Here is a 24,012-nt window from a genome sequence, read left to right on the forward strand (position 1 = left end):
AAAAAACATGAAACGTGAATACGTTTTCAGTCCAATGAACCAAAAACTATTGTAAAAAGCATTACAATTTAACCATGACAGTGATGTCGATGGGCTTCTTTGTTTGTGCTCCACTGTGGTCGTCGAACATGCTGACTACTGAGCTAATTGAGTTTATCTTTAGCTGACAGCCCGCTAATGTTGTCGAAAATGTCTTCATTAGCTCAGTAGTCAGGATGTTCAACTACCAATGCGTGTAGGTCGAAACTACAATCGGAAAAGACAATACAGTATAAAAAATACAATGTTATTTTTTGCATGTAGAACAAGGGCGGGCGATTTAACGTCAACTTGATTTCACGTGGGCCGGACCATTTTAGATATAATAGTTTTTTTTTCATAAATGGATTAAAAGAACTGGATTAATAGCCCTGAATATTAAGTTTTTTTTAGATCTAAAACAATATTTATTTTAGCTTTTTAAAATATATTTTTAGATTTTACAAAATGATTTTTGAACTAAAAACACAGAAAAAATGGATTAAAAAATTACAATTATTGATTTAAAAGGGGGAAAATCAGGAAATTGAACATACATCTATACTCTTCATTTTAATTTGATCCTAAAACAGAAAGTTGGCACTCATGATTTACTTTCCCGGGCCACACAAAATGATGCGGCGGGCCAGATTTGGCCCCCGGGCCGCCACTTTGACGCATGTTATGTAGAATATACAACCATTGGAAATGACTGCGCCGATTTCAGTACATCAACCAATCGATCTATATGTATTCACACAGACTTAAAATGTAATTTAAAAAAATGAGTGCAAACAGCCGTTGTCAAAAGGCGTGTTTGTGTTCTCAGCAGGTTTTGGCGTGCTTGCTCAACTGACTCATGGCTTTTCCGCCCAATCAATACGTCCCATCATGAACGAAGCTGGCCTCGTCATTGCACTGGGAGATGGCAAGGGTGTCGGCTTACTGTCAACCAAATGGAAGAGCGCAGGAAGTACCAGAAGTTCTTGCTAATTTCGTTTAAAGGACTGCACGGTGTACGGGTGGTTGCCTGGTTTTGGGAGTGGATGGGAATCAAACCCAGTCTGCTACCCTGGCTTTTCTGTGAATATGCTTCAGGCCATCATTAGATGAAATCAAATAAAAACGTTAAAAAAGGACGAGATTGTGACTTTTCATCGTCAGTGAAGTGAAGCACGAAAACATCGTAAACTTCCACCATCACAAGAACAAAATGAGAAATTGTTTTTAATGGACCAGCACTAATGTCAAATGAGATTGAAAAGTGACCATCACGACAAAAGTAAAACTAGCCATCCATTCATTTTCTACACTGCAAGAGAGCAACAAAACTATTTTTTTTCCAAACCCAATACCAGCGATGCCAAACGTCAAAAATCCTCTTTCAAAGTTGGTAACGACAATTTTCAGATTTTGTTACCCCAAAAAAATGCTTTTCAAATAGTTTGCTTTTTTTCAATAGGATATTCTTGCAAAGAAATAAAAAACAAAAACAGCTAATCAATTCTTAATCCAGTTTCGGATTTTAGCTAACACCCATTTACACTGCTTGAAACAACTGATGAGAACGCACACCTGTCTTTAAAAAAGGTAGTGAGCACGCTACTTTCAAAATAACGGAACGTGCCAAAGTTATTGAGAACACAACCTCGCGTTTCAAAATGTAAGTCAGAAACGAAAACGTTCAACCTTTCAATTTTTTTCATGTAAATTGCTCAAAAAACAGCTCGATTTTTCGCAATTTTTATACAAATGCGTACGTAGTACAGTGGTACCTCTACATACGAGCTTAATTCCTTACGGGACTGAGCTCGAATGTCGATATTCTCGTAACTCGAACGAACGTTTTCCCATTGAAATGAACTAAAAACAAAATGCAACGCTCCGCTCAGTGCTTGTAGATATCTGTTATACACGAAATAGATGCGGCAAAAAAGACAGTCCGCTACAATAATAAACAGCCTCTCATGTCTTGGCCACCTGGCTTTCTCAAATCTCGAATTTTTTCTCGTATCTAGAGATAATTCTTGTCAGGAGCGGCCTGTTTGTCCCTCCCGACGTGCCGTCAGAGAGCAGCTGCGGTCAATCTGCTGATTGCTTCCTGTTTTGGTATTTAAAGATCAATGAGTCATAGTACCATTGTCGGATCGTTACTTCTGTTCCTGCATGCGCCCAGCATGCTGCAATTTTGATTCCAAACCATTGTTAATTTGTAGATCCCAGTTGATTTATTAAAAGATGTTGTTTGAAGCTTGTTTGAACTGCCTCGATTCCCCTCCTGCTTCCCGCGCCTGGGTCCTAATCCATTCCCGACGACGCGGCGCGATCGTAACAATTATTTGCTCGAAATTTTCTCGTATCTCGAAATGCTCGTATGTAGAGGTGCTCGTATGTAGAGGTGCTCGTATGTAGAGGTGCTCGTATGTAGAGGTGCTCGTATGTAGAGGTACCACTGTAGTTTGGTAAAAACCAGCGTAATATTTGGCAGCTCTGCATTAGCACCCATCCTACCCCTTGGCCAATTCATCCACCTGTCTGTGCAACTGTGCCAAATTACCCAGACTTGAACTGCCGTAATCCTCTCAACAGAGAAAGACCAATCGTAGAAAATGCTTTGGCCTTCATCTCTACCTCTTACCGCCCCCCTCCCGTGCGGCATCCTGTTTTTTTTCCACCGCCCTCCCACGTGCTGACGGGGCGGTCAGTCCCGGCCAACCCTGACCCCGTAGTCCCGGCGCTCACGGGACTCGCGTGAGGGATTAGCGGGACCGCTGTCACTTACACCCCGCTGCCGAAAACGCTCCGTCCTAGCGCAAAAGAGACGACATTTGCGGGCGGAGGTTGACGGATTTAGCCTTCCTGAGCCCTCCGGGTGACGAAAAGCACTTAAATGAATCAGGGGAAGGCATTAGAGTTTTGATACGTTGTCGCCGCGTGTCTTTACGAGGGAAACGGGCCAACTGGGCGCCAGGAATAAATGAGTACAGAATACACGATTTGACAGGCAGCGAGCGAGGACGTCAGTCGTACGTCATCGGGCGAGCGTCTGCCGGAAATTAGGTTTGAAGGGTTTCTTTTTTAGATGTTGGATTTGGTAACCTTTTATCTCATTTAAATGCAATGAGACAGGAAAGACAAAAAGTCCAATTAGTTTAGAGATCGAGTCATGAGATGGTTTGACCTTATGACCCGGAACCTCTGCTGTAGAACCACTGACTCGTTACAGTCGGGATCGAGCTAGCGCGTGCCTTTGGGGTTACTAATCGTGTTGGGGTGCGTCCATGCTGAAGCCTGATCAAAAGCCCCGCAGATGCGGGATGAAGGGTCGGCTGGGTTGCCAAGTTAATGGTAGCGTTTAAAAAGTTGTGCCTTTGAGGGGAAAAGACATTTGGAGTTTGGGGCGGGCTTGGAAAAGGACTGTATGACGATATTAATAATACACATTTCAAACCTGGCTTGAGTTGGAATTCTTATTGGTGCACAAGTGTGACATTCTTATGCCACACCTATTTTGGGAAGTTTGTCTAAGGACGTAGTTACATGATTGTTATGCCACATTTATTGTTTTGAATGTGATTGCTATGACATGTTTACCTGTGCGTGATTGTTATTCTACATAATATTTTAACGTATTGTTTTTGAATGTGATTGTTATGCCATGTTTTGAGTGTACCTGTGCATGATTGTTATTTCACGCAAAAGTTTGATTTATTGTTTATGAATGTGATTATTATGCCATGTTTTGAGTGTACTTGTGTGTGATTGTTGTGCCACACACAAAAATTAATTTATTGTTTATTAATGTGATTATTATGACTTTATTTGCCACATAAAAATTTGATTTATTGATTATGAATGTGATTATTATGGCGTTATTTCAGTGCATGATTGTTATGCCACAAAAAAAATTGATTTTTTGTTTCTGAATGTGATTATTATGCCATGTTTTGAGTGTTATGCATGTTTTGATTGTACCCGATTCTTATGGCACATAATATTTTAACATATTGTTTTTGAATGATATCATTATGCCATGTTTTGAGTGTACCTGTGCAAGATTGTTATTTCACGCAAAATTTTGATTTATTGTGATTATTATGCCATGTTTTGAGTGCACCTGTGCATGATTGTTATGCCACATAATATTTTAATGTATTGATTTTGAATGTGATTATTATGCCATTATTTGAGTGTACCTGTGCGTGATTGTAATTTCACACAAAATTTAAATTTATTGTTTATGAATGTGATTATGCCATGTTTTGAGTGTACCTGTGCGTGATTGTTATGCCACATAATATTTTAATGTATTGATTTTTAATGTGATTGTTAGTACATGTTTTGATTGTACCCGTGCGTGATTGTTATGGCACATAATATTTTGGCGTATTGTTTTTGAATGTGATTATTATGCCATGTTTTGATTGTACCTGTGCATGATTGTTATGGCACACAAAATTTTAATGTATTGTTTTCGAATATGATTGTTATGACATGTTTCGAATGTACCTGTGTGTGATTGTTATGCCACACTGAATTTTAAAGGTTGCCGTTTTGAGTGAGAATGTTATGCCATGTCCATCTTTGAGAGCAATAATTTTGATTACGATTATGTAGGTTTGGGATTATGGCATCCTTAACTTTAAGAGCTATTGTATTTGAGAGAGATTGTCATGCCAGATGTAGGCTTTTAGTGCAACTGTTCTGAGTGGGTGTGTCATTGTTATGCAACATATTACTCGGAGTTGCCATTTCCAATGTGATTGATTGTGTAGGTTTGAGTGCAATTCTTTGAGTTATGCCGATTTGTGATTTTGAGTTATCGTTTTCAGTGGGATTATGTTTGAGTCCAAATGTAGGCTTGTGATTTTTTCCAATCCACACATAAAACCTGACTTCATAAACTACAGACGGACGACAACAAGAATGTAATTGTTAGGGTAACTGCTGCCTGTGAATCAGTGGGCTTCTACTGCATTTGCCTTTTTTATATTATTACTGTTGGAGTTATTTTGGGTACTATTATATATGTGCTTACAACGAAGAAGTATTAGTCATTCATTATATGTATGTGTGGAATATTAATCATTATATGTATATGTGAAATATTAGGCATTATAAGCTTGACAAACGCTTAGTATGATTGTTACCGAAGGACACTTCCCACTGCAGCCGGCTCCGAGGACGATTAATTGTTTTGCCCTGGATCCGAGGACTGTTGACTTGACAGCTCACCCAGTCCCTGGACCCGAGGACTGTTGACCTGGATTAAAACCTCGACTCTTTACCCAGTCGCAAGTTCGCAATGATGATCTGTGAAGGACTCTTAAATTGTTTTGACTTGGAATTCTTCAGCAGATGGCTATCGAATCTGTGTGCGGTCGATTGGTCGCCGGTCTTTTGGTCGCGGTCTTTTGGTCGCCCCGACGCGACAACGGGCGACCAAAAGACCGGCGACAAAACAAGGTAAAACAACACGGTCTACGCATCAATAAAAGCCAACAATGGCCATGAGCAGTTTCACTGAGCCGACGTGTGAGTGTAGAAGAGTTTGTATCTACATGCATTGTCCCTTTAAGAAGCCACGTCAGTCAGGGTCTTAACAAGTTCTCCAACAAAAAACAATAAAAGTCCGGGAAATTTGGAGCTTTTCTTTAGCCTAATAATTAATAGGGCATTAAGTATGACTAAATAGTAATTTGCAGTTTGTATTTAGGGAATTTGAGCAACGATTTAAATGGTAATTATCACTTACCTTCCGGGCGACCAAAAGACCAGCGACCAATTGACCGTGTACCATCGAATCAATACTCGCAAATTGTTTTAAAATACTGTTGCTCGGTTCACCTAATATGTAATTATTTTGCTGAATGGAGGCTTGCTTGTTTAAATTCTTATGCAGTTGTTTTTGAGTTCCGACCTTAATTGTTGTTTTGAATACCTGATATGCAATTGTTGTTGCAGTTGTTTTTTGACCTTAATTGTGTTATTCGGGTTAACACTTATGCAATTGTTTTGAATAAAATAACCTTAATTGTTTTGATTGTAATGCAACTAAATGGGCAGGAGAGAATTAGTTTCTGGAGAATGATCTGTGACGAGGACGAGTCAGGATTGATTCTCACTTGCAAGATAACGCTGGATTATGTGCTCCGATGTCTTTCTTTTATTAAAGTATAACTATTAATGAACCTATCAATTACTTTCTATTTCGAAAATGATTTTTTTTCTTTGGCGAAATTCCACTATAGCCCTCTGGGTCCTCTTGGATCTCATATTCACCTGTCCGTGATCATTCTACACGATGTTAACATCATCGAGGACTTGTATGAAAGGCGAAAGCCAAGCAAAAAACAAAACAAAGGGGCAAACATGTCAGCTTGGACAACGAAGAAAAATGGAGTGCGGTCACTCTCTCAAGTCAGCCGGAAAAACACGGCGTCCGCATTCGTTGGTCACATCATAATCGACCGATCGCGGCTGTCACGGGAGGCAGACGCTTCCCCCTTGCCGACTCCGACAATTCCCCCCCCGAAGCTCGCCTGGCTCAAACTGACCCACATACAGTAAGCGGGTGCCATTAGAAGACAAGCGGGTGTGCGTGCTGGCAGATGGAGGGTAAAATGTACAGGAAGTGACCTTAAAGCCTCTTGTCTAATCTCATCTGAGGATACGGTAGTTGAAGTAGAATGTGTGCGGTTGATTGGTCGCCAGTCTTTTGGTCGCCGGTCTTTTGGTCGCGGTCTTTTGGTCGCCCGGACCGCAACAACGGGCGACCAAAAGACCGGCGACCAAAAGACCGATGACCAAAAGACCGGCGACAAAACAAGGTAAAACAACACGGTCTACACATCAATCAAAGCCAACAATGGCCATGAGCAGTTTCACTGAGCCGACGTGTGAGTGTAGAAGAGTTTGTATGTACATGTGTTGTCCCTTTAAGAAGCGACGTCAGTCAGGGTCTTAACAAGTTCTCCAACAAAAAACAATACAAGTCCGGGAAATTTGGAGCTTTTCTTTAGCCTAATAATTAATATGGCATTAAGTATGACTAAATAGTAATTCACAGTTTGTATTTAGGGAATTTGAGCAACGATTTAAATGGTAATTATCAATAACCTTCCGGGCGACCAAAAGATCAGTGACCAAAAGACCGGCGACCAATTGACCATGTACCAAGTAGAATATGGACTTTTTCCTTTCAGACTGGTGGCAATAACGCTCGTATTAGCGCCTCCAGGCAATTTAGAGTGTTCAAGAAAGCTAAAAGGCATGACTCGGGAATGTGTGAGGAACTTTGTGGACCTCAAGATCAAACCCACACAGTGGTGATGCGCCATGGGATGTCAAGGAAGTCGATGGGCCAACAACTATATTTACATTCCACAAGCAATTCATCGGTTTTTAAATGCATTGACAACAGCATTCCAAGGAAAAATGACCTACCAAACAAAGGATGCCATTTCCTTACAGTTGCCACCATAATGATTGGACACTTGGACTATTTTTTTTTCATTTAACAAGAGTACAGCAGTGGTTTGATATGTTATATTTTGTATGGTGTGTTTGGTGATTGACATGCAATATTGATGTTGGGGAAAATGTTGGATAAACTCAGAGCAAGTTGTTACATACTCAAATGTATACTTTAACTAGTATATAACCCTATTTTTGCCTTCACTCACATCGATTAGTCGCAAACTCAGAAAAAAAAGTGCGACTAATAGTCCGGAAAATACGGTATTCCAAATATTCTCTTCTCATCTCATTTTCTGAACCCTTTTATCCTCATATTCCAAATATTAAGCCCCAAAATATGATGCTCACGTATGTAGGTTCCAATTCGGATGAAAAATTGTTATTTGGCAATAAAGGTAAACCACTCATCCACTGTGTTTTCCACACTTGATTTTGAATATAGCGAACACCATGTATAGAAACGACCCCAAAACAAATCTGCATTTTGTTTTTGTTTTTGGGACAAAAGCGCCGTATCATGAAAGGTGTCTGTTTGCCGCCGCTAAAATCTGCAGCATCCAAACAAACGCCAAGAGCGCTCCGCTCTACCCGCAGGCTGAAAAGCGCGTCTACTCCGGGCGCCCCGCTCCGATTGGCCGTATTGCACGGACGGACGAGAGGACGTTCCGGGCGGTCACGCTGGCATGGAATGGGAAGGATGGCGGGTAGATGGTTGGGATGTTGATATCATGAGGTCGGGGGTTGGGGTTTAGTACTCACAGCTCGGAATAGAGAATATGCAGATTGCCCAAATTGTCCGTGTAGTTGGCCGGACTGAGCCAGGGCAGAACCAACAGCAACAGAGCCTTCATGGTCGCCTCCTTCCCTGGCTGTCTCCCTCTTGGTCTTTTACTACTCCCCGCCCCCCCGCGCTGCCACCCTCCAGCCCCCCCTCCGCGTCTTCCTCTTCCACCTCCACTACTTTACACCGGACCCCCCGTTTTCTAGAAGCTCCGGCGGCCCCCTTGATCTGGCCAGAATGGAAATCCTTTCCTTCCCCGCAGAACCGGACCGGGTTGCTCCTCAGCCTCAGGCGGGCCAGAGGATGCCAGATGATGAGGAAGAAGACGGTCCCACTGTGTTAGAGGAGGACAAAGTGCAACCAGGAGAAGAAGAAGAAGAAGAAGAAGGAGGAGGAAGGTGGCACATTTGGACGACAATCGGGGATGTGCAGCCGCCCCGTTTAATCTGCTCTGGGCAGCGGCCAGTTGTAAGAGGATTTGCGCTCGTATGCGTGCGCGTGTTTGTCTGTGTGTGTTCCAGACAAGAGCGCAGGCTGTGACTTATACTGCAGCAGAAACCAATGAGGAGGAGGGAGGGGGGTGGGGGTTGCTGATGAGATGGAGCGGACCAAAACCAAGCGAGAGGGGAGAAGAAGAAGAAGAAGAAGAAGGAAGGGGGGGGGCTACCTTGCTACGAGGTCGCTATTGGTTCTTTTCTCGCACGCGTACGCACGCGCGGAGGCAGGCGCACACACGTGTGCAACCTCCGCATTGGCCTCCGGAGGAGAGAGAGGGAGGAGGATGGAATCAAACCCCCCCCGCAGCCTCTTCATCGATGGGCCGCTCACTGTGGAGCAGATTGGATTGATGGCGGGAATGAACCTGCCTATTGGACGGAGTGGATGTGAGAAAGAGACGACAGGGGTGAAACACAAAGGCAACGATGGGGAGCGCAGGTGTTAGAATTGCAGATTAAAATCCAGTCAAACGATATTCGGTCGTTGGATGAGGGACGGTCGATTTATTTTGACGGACTGTGTTCATTGGATGGGTGTTTAGGGCGTCGGGGATCACAGTTCTGGGTTCGATCCTAGGTCCGGATTTTCCTGTGTAGAGTTTGGATGTTCTCCCCGGGCTTGTGTGGGTTTTGTTCGGGTATTCCGGTTTCCTCCCACCTCCCAAAAACATGCAGGGGAGCCTGGTTGAACACTTGAAAATGCCTCTAGGTCTGATTGGTTGTCCTTTGTCTCCTTGTGCCCCTGCGATTGGCTGGACACCGTTCCCCGCCTGGTGCCTGTAATTAGCTGGGATAGGCTCCAGCACCCCCTGACTGGTACACTTTAAATTGCCCCTAGGTATGCGTGACTGGTTGTTCATTTCATTATGCACTGTGATTGGCTGGCCACCAATTCAGGGCGTTCCCCAGATGGTGCCTGTAGTTAGCTGGGATAGGCTCCAGCACCCCCTGAATGATACACTCTAAATTGCCCATAGGTATGCGTGACTGGTTGTTCATCTCAGTATGCCCTGTGATTGGCTGGCCACCGATTCAGGGCGTTCCCCAGATGGTGCCTGTAATTAGCTGGGATAGGCTCCAGCACCCCCGCGAGCCTTGTGAGGATAAGCGGTTCAGAAAATGAAGAATGAAAGTTTCGTGCCAGAGGTTTTGTTCGAATTTTTGGACGCCAATCGGAATCTATACAATAACAGCCGTCGGTTTTCGTAATTGCTAAACCTAACACAGATGTAGCATAACATATTTTATGGGCCGTTAGACAGGCTGAATGTGTGGATATGGGGTACATTGCATTTTCCCGTCCGCGGGGGACACGTGGAAATGGAAATTTGGACAGGACGCAGTTGGAGTGCGGCCCTTGGAGGAGTCGTTTAATAGCTTTCGACATTAACGCGCCGAAACACGACACGGAAGTGCTCAAGTCCCAATTTTCCTTGTTAATTTCCCACCCTGGGCAGCTCGATTCCTTCTCTAATTTACTTTGCTGTAATAATCACCATGCCGTGTTGCTATATTAGCATCAATTTGACAAAAAAGATGCAAATCGAAGCCATTTATGGTATGTGTGTGCTGAATAATGCATGATGGACCCCCACAAAAAAAGTGGGGAAGATATGGCATCCATTTTACATCCATCCCATGTTCCATCCGAACTATTCATCCACACTCCGGTATCAAGTAGGAATCAACAAGCATGAAGGCAGTAATACGAACAGATGGAACGGCGCGGCGGTCTGGGCCATGACAACACTTGACCCGTTGCCAGATTGCGGCTTGACGGTGGCGTCAGCCCCTCCCACTGCGAGCGAGTGAGGGGGTGTCGTATGAAGTAATGCTTTAATAATTGCTTTCTCTTTTCAGTCACTTTGTGAGAAGTCATGCGAGGTATTAAGCACGGTGTCAAACTTGGGTTGCGCGGGCTGAACGAGGAACGACTTAAAACTCATTTTTAAACCCAACCTTTTTTTTTACTGGATTACGATTGGCTTTTTATAAGCAAGCTCTGAAAGTATTGGACAGAAAACCAAAAACGCAGCACCACTGTCACATATTAAAAACTGGGACAATACAGTTAAATATGTAGATGCCACCTCATCTTATATCATTTTCTGAAACGCTTTATCCTCATTAGGGTTGCAGGGGATGCTGGAGCCAATCCCAGCTGTGTCCGGGCCAGAGGTGGGGGACACCCTGAATCGGTGGCCAGCCAATCGCAGGGTACAAGGAGACAAAGGACAACCATGCACACTCACACCAATAACTAGGGACAATCTAGAGCACGTGTCAAAGTGGTGGCCCGGGGGCCAAATCTGGCCTGCCGCATCATTTTGTGTGGCCTGGGAAACTAAATCATGAGTGCTGACTTTATGTTTTAGCATCAAATAAAAATGAAGAGTATAGATGTATATTAAATTTCCTGATTTTCCCCCTTTTAAATCAATACTAATTGTATTTTTTTAATCCATTTTTTCTGTGTTTTTAGTTCAAAAATCATTCTGTAAAATCTAAAAATATATTTAAAAAAGCTAAAATAAACAGTGTTTTAGATCTATAAAAACTGAATATTCAGGGCTTTTAATCCAGTTCTTTTAATCCATTTATAAAAAATAAAATCTAAATATTATATCTAAAATGGTCCGGCCCACGTGAAATCAAGTTGACGTTAAACCGCCCCGCGAACCAACCCGAGTCTGACACCCTTGATCTAGAGCAGGGGTGTCAAACCGGTCCTCAAAGGGCCACAGTGGGTGCAGGTTTTCATTCCAATTGGAATGTGGGAGGAAACCGGAGTACCCGGTAGACGTGGACTTGAACCCAGGACCCCAGAGCCGTGAGGCCGACGCGCTAACAACTCGCCCGCCTCGCAGATGCCACCTTAGTTTACAAAATCTTCCAACACAAAGCTCCTCCTCCACTGCAAGATTTTGTACAAACAAATTCCAACACATCAACAAGGGCTGGCTCTAGAGGTGAATGTGTAGTTCCCTTTAAAAAGAGTGCATTCAGCCAAAACACCTTCATACCCGGAACTCAATACACATTAACATACCTCTTGGCCAATCATTTTAAAGCCTGGCTGTTAGACGAACAAAATTGTGATCATAACGCTGTCTAAAACTGTGCTTTGTGTGTGTCATCGTTTATCTTGTACCTACACAAGGGACTAAAGAAGTAAATTAGCCCTCGGCTACAATCTTACATATTTACGTATATGTTCATTAACATGAATATGAAGATGTTCATTAATATGTGCTGCCTCTTATTAAATAAACCAACCTCAAACTCAAACAAATATAAATGGAAATATTTCAAGTTGGCCCTTTCTTCCCCCGGAGGAAAAAGTTTACAAACATGCAAATGACAAAAACACCCAAAAATCTCATTTTCAAAAAAGAGCCGAGCAGGCGAGACTCTTTGGGTATTTCGCTGGTGTGCGATAAACTATCTTAATCATCTCCCAGGCCTCCGGGCCAGCCGCTTGCTAATGAGCGTTAATGAAAACACAGCCCGACCAAGAGGAAACCAAAACACAGTGCTCTTAATGTTGGATAAACATGGGAGCTGTGTTAGTTTGGATGAAAGCTTTCCCTTTTGGGCACAGCAGCAAAAGTTGTGCAATTTACAGGAAAGTGCTTCGTCAGGGCAACACAGGCCAGATAGGATGAAATACGACTATCTTACATGGGAGCTTAAACTTTCTCTATGTATATATAGTAGCCTTTTTGTGATTAGTTCGTGGCGCCAGATTGAAAGCACAAATGAACTCACGTGTCACCGCAGCAAAGCCAAAATAGACAAAAATAGTCATATAAATAAATAACAGTATAGTCAAATAAAATTACTGGATTTTTTGGACTATAAATCTTGAGGATTAGTTGCATAAGCCAAAGAACGCACAATGAAAGGGAACAAATTTAAAGAAATGTTGTACTGGAGTATGCAACATTATACGTCAAATTTGTAGTAAAATAATAAACGACAGATAAAATAAACACCTGCTAATGTAACATATTAACAGTTTTTTTTTAATAACTATAGCCTAAAATAAATATAAGCTGTTGGCAAAAAAAAGAAAGACAATGAAGTCATAGGCTGAGCTAAACTACGAACAAAGTGCGACTTATAGTCCGTAAATGCGGCAATTAAATGAACATCTTTCTATTCTTTCTTTTATAATCAAAGCATGAACCTCTTTTATGACTTAATACGTATTCTATAAAATCCACAGTAAGGAATTTTTCACTGCACCCTCATTGCAGGAAGGAGCGCTTCCGCAGACCCTTCCTCCCATCAGCTGTCAGGCTCTTTAACAAAACAAATGGCTGAGTGTTAAAACCTACCGTATGCATGCATCTGTGTATGTATGTATATATGTGCTTATATATGTATGTGTATGTATGCATGTATATATGTGTATGTACACGTATGTGGAAATGTATACATATATATATTTCAGCAACATGCTTATTTATTTATATATTTATTGATGTATTTATTTATTAACTTACTTATTACCTATCTATTTATGTCTAAAATGCCTTTCCTATTTCTGCATCCTCACCCTCTTGCTACTGTGATAACAAAATTTCCCGAATACGGGATGCATAAAGTTATCCAATCCAATCCAATCCAATTAATTGCCCTCAGAGTTTGGCTGTAGGACTTGGGTGTCCAAACCAGTCCGAAAGGGCCGCGGGGGGTGCAGGTTTTCATTTCACCCGATTAAGAGGATACATTTTCACCTTACTGTCTTAAAAGTTTAATCAGTTCTTTGTCGGTTTTCCGAAGAAGCCTCATTAGTTAAACTGCCTGTGCCGGATCCGTTGGAACAAAAACCTGCACCCACTGCGGCCCTCGGTGGAATAGTTTGGACACCCCCGCTGCAGGAAGCAAAGCGTCGGTGGTCCGGCCGGCCGGCCTCCTTACCTGCTCTTGATGTGATCCTCCATGTCCCCCCGGGCCAGGACTTGAACGCAGTGATCCTTGAAAGGGCAAATGACACTCAGCTTGTCCAGCAGCTTGTGCACCAGCAGGCTAGGTTTCCTGCAGGTCTGCAGCATGAGGGGCGCTCGGCACACCGGGCAGAAGTCGCTCTCTAGCAGGAAGCTGGTGAGACACTCCCGACAGTAGGTGTGCCCGCAAGGCGTGTCCAGCGGCCATATCAGTGGTTGCAGGCAGATGTGGCACACCAGGTCGTTGTCCACCTCGTCTTTGTAAATATACTCGTGGTTCTCTTCCAGCTGGTGGCTGTGGCCGCACGAGGCGCACAAGTCCGGTGGTGGGGACCGACGCCCCGGGTCCGGCGAGGTAGCGGGCGGAGGCGGGGCGTCGTCCATCGCCACGCTGGGTTCGGAACGCCCGCTGAAAACGGAGGGATCAGTTGTTAAGAACGGGGACGTTAGGTCTTTGCGAGGGTCAGTGGAGGAATGGAGTCATTTAACATAAACACAAAACATGAACACAAAACCAGAGAGAAGTAATTTAGGAGGATCGAGCAGAAGGTCCCCACCTTGGGGACTTCCTGTGTGTAGCTCCAGTTTTTATTACCTAGGTCTACAATATCTTCTGTGTCTGTCTTGCTACTGCAACCAAGGAAATTTCCCGAATACGGGATGAAATACAGTTCTAATCTAATCTAACAAAGTGACAGAAAAGCAAAAGACATACCGATCGTATTTTCCATACGATAAGGCACACATTCATTGATTGGCCTAACTTAAAATTTGTTTTCATAATAAGGCAATGATAAGGCTCACCAGATTGTAAGACGCAGTAGTAGTAGTGGTGGTCGTAGTAGTGGTAGTAGTAGTAGTAGTAGTAGTAGTAGTAGTAATAGTAGTAGTAGTAGGAGTAGTAGTAGAAGTAGTAGTAGTAGAAGAAGTGGTAGTAGAAGTAGTAGTAGTAGCAGTAGTAGTAGTAGTAGTAGTGGTGTTAGTAGAAGTAGTGGTAGTAGTAGTAGAAGTAGTGGTGGTAGAAGTAGTGGTGGTAGAAGTAGTGGTGGTAGTAGAAGTAGTAGTAGTGGTGGTAGTAGTAGTAGAAGTAGTAGTGGTAGAAGTAGTAGTAGTGGTTGTAGTAATAGTAGTAGTAGAAGTAGTAGTAGTGGTAGTAATAATAGTAGTAGTAGTAATAGTAGTAGTAGAAGTAGTAGTGGTAGTAGTAATAGTAGTAGTAGTAATAGTAGTAGTAGAAGTAGTAGTCGTAGTAAAAATAGAGATGGAGCTATAGTAGTAGTTGGGGATTGTGGTCTACATCCACGAGATGGAGCTGTAGTAGTAGTAATAGTAGTAGTGGTTATGTTATACAGGAACTCAGTGGGGCTGTGCTAAAGGGAATTTCATAAAAATGATTAACCAATATTGATCCATATATAAGGCGCACTGCTGGCTTTTTGAGAAATTTGAAGTCTTTTAGTTGCACCTTTTAGTGTGGGAAATACGGTAACTTACGAGGGGGGGGTACGGAGACACAAGGAAAACAGGTATGCATAAACAGACGATCCAACAAGGGTCTGACAATGACAAGGGGGTTTAAATACCCAGATTGGGGTTGACTAGACAATGAGAAACAGCTGTGAGGCAGCGAATAAGGAGACAGTAAGTGTGGGAAATCAACAGATAAAGTAAATGGAACAATGAAAAGTCACACAAAGGAAAAAAATCTATATACACAGGAAAGAATAATCTCCAAAAGAGGTCATTTAAACACTGGGCACCACTTTCCTACCTGTCGTCAGAGTCCGCTAGCGCATCGACGTTTGTGCGTGGGCACGTTACAGTCAGCCTGTCCAGCAATTTTTGCACCAGGAGGCTGGGTTTCTCACCGTTCCTCAGCAGGAGTGGTTCATGGCACACCGGGCAAAGGTCGCTCTCCAGTAGGCAGCTTGACAGACACTCCTGACAGAAGGTGTGCCCGCAGGGCGTGTCTAGAGTTTGATCCGGGGGTTTCAGGCAGATGTGGCATGCGGCCTCCTCGTCCAGAGGCGGCGCCGAGGCCTCCGCCATTGTGAGTTGAGGATGTGCTTCTGGTTAGATCCACGCAGGCGGACATTGAAGTCCGGGAACTTTTCTAGGGAAAGACCAGGTTTGGAACATCAGTCAAGCAATAAACACAATTTGTATACATTAAAGTCGTCATGCTCGCTAGAAAAAGAAAGTCTGCATGGTTCAATTGACTGTGATGGATTCAAACCCACGACTATAATCCATTTTTGTCCAAAATCTACACGAAGTGGCCGTGAAATCTTCATTAATCATCATGAAGTGACCTGCAATCAAGACAAAGTACCCTTGTATCGAAATGACCTAAAATAGATAAAACCTCAATCAAAACCATCAGGAAGTGACCTGGAATTGCCTTAAAATCAATATGAAATAACTTAAAAACTACAATAATTAACCTAAAAACGCACCCCAATCAGCATTGTGACCCAAATTTGCCCCAAAACCATCTGGAATTGACAGAACCATCAGGAAGTGACCCGCAAATGCCCCAAAATAACCAGGAAGTGACCCGGAATGCCCCAAAATAACCAGGAAGAGACCCGCAAATGCCTCAAAATAACCAGGAAGTGACCCGGAATGCCCCAAAATAACCAGGAAGTGACCCGGAATGCCCCAAAATAACCAGGAAGTGACCCGCAATGCCCCAAAATAACCAGGAAGTGACCCGGAATGCCCCAAAATAACCAGGAAGTGACCCGCAAATGCCCCAAAATAACCAGAAAGTGACCCAAAATTGCCCAACAACCTGGAATTGACAAAGAACCATCAGGAAGTGACCCGCAAATGTACCAAAATAACCCAATTGACACAGAACCATCAAAAAGTGACCCGCAAATGCCCCAAAATAACCAGGAAGTGACCCAAAATTGCCCAACAACCTGGAATTGACAAAGAACCATCAGGAAGTGACCCGCAAATGTCCCAAAATAACCCAATTGACACAGAACCATCAAAAAGTGACCCGCAAATGCCCCAAAATAACCAGGAAGTGACCCAGAATGCCCCAAAATCACCAGAAGGCGACCTGGAATGCCCCAAAATGAACCGCAAGTGACCAAAAAGTTTATTCAACCGCCTACTTCTAGCAGAATTTGCTAGAAACTGATACGACGCCTCCTTCCAAGCCAGTCTCAGTCCGTCATTATTCATCAATGGGCATAGATAAATGAACCAGATTTCTCCTCCAATTAAGTGAAATTTGATAATTTATCAAAGCACATCTGCTTAACTTTCAAGGCCCTCGCCAGCTAAATTTTTCAAGCTCCCTCGGTGGTTGCAGTTCGACTCCCTTTAACCCAACCGCGAAGACCGTGACCCAACGTAAAAATAACTGCAAAAGATTCTGGCTGCGAGGGCTCGCTGTTCCGTTAATCCACCAAGCAACACGTAAGTAAGCAACACGCCAATTCGGTGTGTTCGCGTGGCTTTACGTCATACGGAAAGCGGGCCGCGAACAGATGGGCTCCGTTAGGCAAACGTCACCTTGGCAACGGGCGTCTACGCGGGATGCCGCTGGGTTTCGGGACCCCGTGGTTCGGACTTGGCCGCAGCGTGACACCGTCAACCGAAGGAAGGAAATAAGATCTCGTTGTAAGCTGTCAAATGACAGCCTGATCTGATGATACATGAAACGCTAAGTGGGATTTTCCGTGTTTGAATTCAATTGCTGCCAAATGCGCAAACGGGAGGCCATCCAATTTGAACCTAAAAAGCTCCAAGCCCGCGATCACGGGATGGGATTTTTTGAAATCGCTGTCGCCGAAGGGATAGGCATTCTAATTATACGAAAAAAACAACGTTAACTCGCTCTCAGCCAATCAGAGTGCAAGAATTGACATCGAATCATCATTGCAAATGGAAGCCAATGGGATGAAGCAGATAATTTAAAAAAAATCTATATCTATTTTTAATTTATTTCCATTTAACAAGCTGTAACAATTCTTTTAAAATATGATTATTATTTTTTTAAATGCACTTAAACACAAAATAATAACAAATAAAAGAAATGATGTATTTTACTGTAGTTTATATTTAATTATGTTTCAGAAAAAGAGCTTCAAGAATGCAGCAAGGCCTCATTTTTTGTTTGTTTTGTCTAAAAATTAAGAAATGGAATATTTGACAATGATATATTTTTTAATATATTATTTCTTTTATATTTAGGTTTCATTTACCAACTCAAATAAAATCCGTAAAAAAGAAATTTAAGTATTTTAATCTCATTAGGGACTTTGTAATCAATTGGTTTACCATTTCAAGCACAAATTAGCATTATTTTTATATATTATATTTTTTATTACCTTCACATAAGACAGTAGTCTCAAACTTAAAAAAAAAAAGAAAATAGAGTAAAATTTTCTCTACACATCTATAATCTTCATTTAAATTTGATCATAAAACACAAAGATTTACTTTTACGGGCCACACAAAACGATGTAGCGGGCCGAATCTGGCCCTCAGCCCGCCCCTTTGACACCCGCTTTACGCATAGTGTGCGGGTTAATGAAAAACCACAATACAAACATAATATTAGTGCATCCAATTAGATTTCTGCGACTCTCAACTCCCTCCTAAAAATTAAAAATGAGGGCTTAATGGCTTACAAGCTGCATGTGGAATGAAAATAAAGCAATAAAAGTCTTTCCTCAAGCGCACTAACGCAAGTCCAGACACGCACATGGTGAACACGCATGCCTTTGCAGAGCGTGCGAGCCCCCCCGAGCAGGCGGGCGGGCGGGTTAGAGAAATCGGCGCGGTGGTTCAAGTCCGACGTTTAATCAATAACTCAGCCTACAATGTCGTACACAAACACTCATAGACTGCAAAGTAAACACTCCTTGCTTTGTTATTTGTAATAACAAAACGGGGAAAACGCTTTCGGGCCGACGGCACTTTGTTTTAGAGTGCTTACGTTGATGCTTTGCTGTAATTTGACCTGTTTTCAATTGAATGGAATTGAATTGAATTCAATTCAATGCTTTTATTGTCATTATACAAGTATAATGAGATTTAAAGCTTTACCACAAAGTGCACAAATAACAACAACAAACAGACAATTAAGTAAATCAAGAAATAATAAATAAGTACCGTATTTTCTCGCATATTAGCCGCCCCCGCGTATAAGCCGCACCCTTAAAATTGCCTTAAAATCATTGAATTTTACAATTTCTCTCGTATAAGCCGCCCCCGGTTCACAATTTTTACCTCCACATTCATGGTTTTAATAGGGAGTACAAATGTGTTACTTTGAAGGGAAAATCTTGCAGTTTCCTGCATGACAAGTCTAATTTGTGCGCATATAAGCCGTACCCTTGATTGAGTTATCATTTTTATGACCGACAAATACGGCATACAGTGGTACCTCAACCTACGATCAGCTCTACCTACGACATGCTTGAGGTACGATGAGAATTTCGATCGAATAATTCGCCCGATATATGATCAAAATTTCGAGATGCGACCAAGCCAGGTGGCCATGACATGAGAGGCTGTTTATCATTGTCTTTTTAATGAAGTATACTCGTGCACACAACACCGATAGCCAATGGCACCCTTTCTCAGAATAAAACTTCATTACCCACAATCAATACGTGGGTAGGCTTTTATTCCTTCCTTAGCCTGCTAGCTCCCGCGATCGCTCATTCAAGACTACTTCTCGTTGGCAAGTGGTCGTGCGTTATCCTATTGTGAGGACATTTGTGTGCATCATTTTCGGAATATTTTGAAGGGAATACAACAGCAAACAGCCCATCGATAGCGAACGTGAGGGTGGAGGCGTGGCAAACAGCTAAACCGCCTAGGTAAAAAAAATTAAAACAAAATTAGAATTCTGTTTTGTGTAAAGTTACATTAAACGTATGTTCGAGTGTGTCTGTATATATTAATCCAAGTTAATTTAAATTTGTTTGTTGCGTTACAAGTGCGTTGTCGTGGGAAGTCCCCCCGAATTTGTTTTTAATTCATTTCAATGGGAAACGTTCGCTCGAGTTACGAAAAGCTCGACATACGATCTCAGTCCCGGAATGGATTAAGATCGTATGTCGAGGTACCACTGTATATGCAAAGAAATACACTAATAAATGTTGTGGAGGGTGCAAATGTGGATTTGGGAATAGCAGATTCAAGTTATATATTATACAGAAATGGAAACAAAGTACAAAATATGGTGCTTTTGCTCTCTGGTATAACTTTATGATTACCATGATGTGATTATCATGTGATGTGTAAGAAGTTACAATTGTAACAACAACTATCCTCCTGACGAATGTTGTCCAATCACATTTATTTTGAAATTCCCCAATCCAAGTATAATTGGAATACTGCCAAAGAAATTTGGTATCATTGGAAAGCTTTGAATGTCCTCTATAGAGCACAAAAGGAGTTATGCGATTGGATGATATTTAGGTTTACAAATGTCCTCTACAGAGGAGAAATTTGAACTACAGGAGGACATAATGTGGTGAGCATACTGATAAATCATAATCGTATAGTTGGCATTAATGTGGACATTAAGTCAACCATGTTTTCGTGAACTGAAACGACCTGACAAGTTAATCATATGTCAATTAAGTAACACCTTTTTTTATGCTTTACTTCTTCACAACACACGCATGTGAAAACACCTCTCTACTTCAAACCCGTGAGCCGTAATCCGTTTCCTAAAATAGAAGTGGCGGCTGGAAAATACACCTTTTATCTAGGCACATAAAAAGGTACAATTTGCCGTCCTTCCAGAAAAATCTGCGGTATTATGGTCCCCATTTCTTTTCCACGGGGACGCAAAATGACGCGTGATGAAAACATTGCGAGCAGCCCATTTTGGAAAGCTATTTACTGCAAGGAGAAACTAACAAGATCATTGCAGAAAGTCTTCAAAATTGCAACAAGATAACAAGATGGCTGCCCTAGATTGGATTTTGCAAAAGTACATTTTTGGAGTACCTGGCAGTTTATTTGATGCATGAGTAACTAAACATTTACTCGCGGCGACAAATGAACGTGGAGCGAGCCAAAACGCAATCAAGTCGCTTTTGTCCGGGCATGTTTTTGGATCACGGAAAATTCCAGGAAAGCACACTTGATTTTCTCCTTTCTTTTCTTTCCCATAAATTAGAAGCAGACCTAAAAATCTCACAAATGAACTCCATGGCGAAGGACGTCCAATCAATTGGAAGTGGGAGGGAGGGTAGGCAGCGAATGAACAATCCCTGTTCAAATGGATTGGAAGTCAACTGGTAATAAAAACAATCGCTGCCAGCCCTCCCAGTTCAAATAGATTGGATGTGAACACCATAATTCAGCGTATTTAAAATGAGCACATCTTATTTTTGAACAAAAATGTAGTTTTTTTGGTGGTCAAAACTGGAAAAAATTATCCGAAGCAATCATGCTAACTCATTAGCTGCAAGTGGTAGCGGCAGACGTCCAATCCATTTTAAGGCACAAATGTTCATTCGCTGTCACCATCCCATTTCCAAAAGATTGGACATCTTCTAATGACAAACTCGCTGCCAAACCTCCCAGTTCAAACGGATTGGTCATCTATTATAACAAAATAATTCAGACTCCTAAGAACAAGGGTGTCAGACTCGGGTTGGTTCGCGGGCCGCTTTAGCGTCAGCTTGATTTCACGTGGGCCGGACCATTATAGATATAGTATTTAGATTTTTTTTTTATAAATCGATTAAAAGAACTGGATTAAAAACCCTGAATATTGAGTCTTTTTCTAGATCTAAAACCATATTTATTTTAGCTTTTTTAAAAAAAATATTTTTAGATTTTACAAAATGATTTTTGAACTAAAAAACACAGAAAAAAATGATTAAAAAATTACAATTATTGATTTAAAAGGGGGAAAATCAGGAAATTTAATATACATCTATACTCTTCATTTTAAATATGGTCCTAAAACAGAAAGTCGGCACTCATGATTTACTTTCCCGGGCCACACAAAATGATGCGGCGGGTCAGATTTGGCCCCCGGGCCGCCACTTTGACACGTGACTTAGAATGAGAACACCTTATTTTTCATTAAAAACTGTTTTTTTTTTGTCAAAATAGCCCAAGAAATAATTGAAGCAATCATGCTAACATATTAGCTGCAAGTGACAGCAACAGGCGTCCAATCCATTCAAAAAGGGAGGATTGGCACTTCAAGAACAAATCTTCATTCACTGTTCCACTTCCAAACAGATTGGACATCTCCTATCGACAAACTCATTCAAATGATCGCTGCCAACCCTCCCCAGTTCAAACGGATTAGACGTCTCCTCCCGGCAAACTCCTTAGAACGAATACTGCCGACCCACCCATTTCAAACAGATGATTTCTGAGCAGAAACATTGCTTTTTTGGGCTCAACAAACGGCAAAAAAATTACAAATATTTTAGTATGTCAAGACGCCATTACAACTCAGACCGTTTAGAATGATTTAATACAACTCAAATATGAACGGAAACGCTGTCATGGTCAAGAACAGGCAACAACAACAAAAAAAAGTCTACTTACATGACTTCATGAGCAAGGTGGTTCACCTGGACAGGTAAAAGTTGTAACACAAAACCACGGAAGAAAGGGAGGACTTTGTCCCAGTCCGGCCGTCGCGGATGAGAAACTTTATCCCGACGGTGCAGCTGGGGGGGGGGGGGGGGGGGGCTGGATTGTCAAAACGGCAGAAACTTCGTAGGCGGCGGCTCACCTGCGACTTGGAAAGGTGAGTGCGAAGCAGGAAGAGAAGCGCTGAAGGGGCGGGGCTAGTGATACTGTTGGCGAGAAGAGAACTGGACCGACCTGATTGCCCAGCGGGGGAGAGATAGAAGACAAAAGAAAAATGGAACAACGGTGAATTTGAGGAATGTTGGGAAAGTCAAACATTATTTTTTTAGGGGGGTGAAAAAGTTGAAATGTTAAAAGTCCCCCAAAAATTATCAGGTTGTTTTCTGTTTGAAAGTATTTTTTAAAACTCACTCAAGCTCGCAACCACGTGGAAACCGATTGGGGATCGAACCCAGACTGCCGTAAATTGCTTTTACTTACAAGCATCGCGGGGGGTGCTGGAGCCTATCCTAGCCAACTATGGGCACCAGGGGGACACCCTGAATCAGGGGTTAACCAATTGCAGGATGCAACACTGTAATCTTATTATTATTACTATTATTATTCTTATTAATAATAATATTAACAAAAATAATAATAATAATAAAAATAATGATTATAATAATAAAAAATGATAATGATGATAATAATGATAATGATAATAATAATGATAATGGTAATAATAAGAATAATAATGATAATAATAATAATAGTAATAATGATAATAATAATGACAAAAATAATAATGATCAAAATAATAATAATAAAAATAATGATGAGGATAATAATAATGATGATGATAATAATAATGGTAATAATAATAATAATAATAATGATAATAATAAAATTAATAATAATAGTATTAATAAGAATAATGATAATAATACAATTAATAATAATCATAATCCTGATTATAAAAAAATAATACTAATCATAATCATGATCCTAATAATAATAATAACAATAATAATAATCATCATCATCATCATCATCCTCATCAACATAATCATCATCAGCAGCAGCATCAACATCATCATCATAATGATAATAATAAAATTAATAATAACAATAATAATCATAATAATGATCATCATCATCATCATCAATCGTCATCATCATCGTCCTCATTTTCCTCATCATCATCCTCCTCATCAACAGCAGCATCATCATCATCATAATGATAATAATAATGAAATTAATAATAACAATAATAATAAAAATAATCATATCTTTAAAAAAACACAACATTGGCTGCCTTTGACAGTGACAGACAACTCGTAACAAATTCAAAATGTACAAAACGTGTTCCATCTTAATTCACTTGGCGTGTAATTTGAATTCATTGGTTAAAAATCCCATTTATATTTCTGGACATTTATCATTTCTTTCTGCCAGAAATAAACATACTTGTATTTTATGACTATTTGTTTGCAAACGCAATTGCGGCTGATCTGCTTACAAGGCATTTCACAGGACAAATGTTGTCTACATAACGTCAGTAATGTGGTTTTTGAGTCCAAATGTGCATCCAAAACGATAGGCGGGCACCCAAGGCTCATAAAAGTGACAAATTGACAAATGTTTCCCATCTGGAAACGGCAATCGGGACCACAACAGCGTTGCATTACTCATCTTTATGCCA

General features: G+C 41.5%; 1 protein-coding gene across 7 annotated transcripts in view; it reads right to left on the reverse strand.

Moving 5' to 3' along the window:
• lnx1 (ligand of numb-protein X 1) overlaps positions 1-22,491 on the reverse strand; it is a 43,976-nt gene extending 21,485 nt beyond the window's left edge. For 4 of the 7 annotated variants that reach the window (XR_013301250.1, XM_077606722.1, XM_077606720.1 and 1 more), the window contains exons 1-3: positions 22,284-22,420; positions 15,499-15,840; positions 13,702-14,136 (exon numbers count right to left, since the gene is read on the reverse strand). Coding sequence is in view for 6 of the 7 variants with exons in the window: in XM_077606722.1 (XP_077462848.1) it covers positions 13,702-14,136; positions 15,499-15,776 (713 nt within the window). In the remaining variant the exon portion in view is untranslated. Of the gene's footprint in view, positions 1-8,256; positions 8,819-13,701; positions 14,137-15,498; positions 15,841-22,283; positions 22,421-22,473 lie in introns of those variants that run through there. The other 3 variants (XM_077606721.1, XM_077606723.1, XM_077606725.1) reach the window with 3 other exon arrangements.
• Positions 22,492-24,012: the final 1,521 nt, after the last annotated feature.

The sequence above is a fragment of the Stigmatopora argus genome, chromosome 8 (genome assembly GCF_051989625.1).
Source record: "Stigmatopora argus isolate UIUO_Sarg chromosome 8, RoL_Sarg_1.0, whole genome shotgun sequence".
Classification (NCBI taxonomy): Eukaryota; Metazoa; Chordata; class Actinopteri; order Syngnathiformes; family Syngnathidae; genus Stigmatopora; species Stigmatopora argus.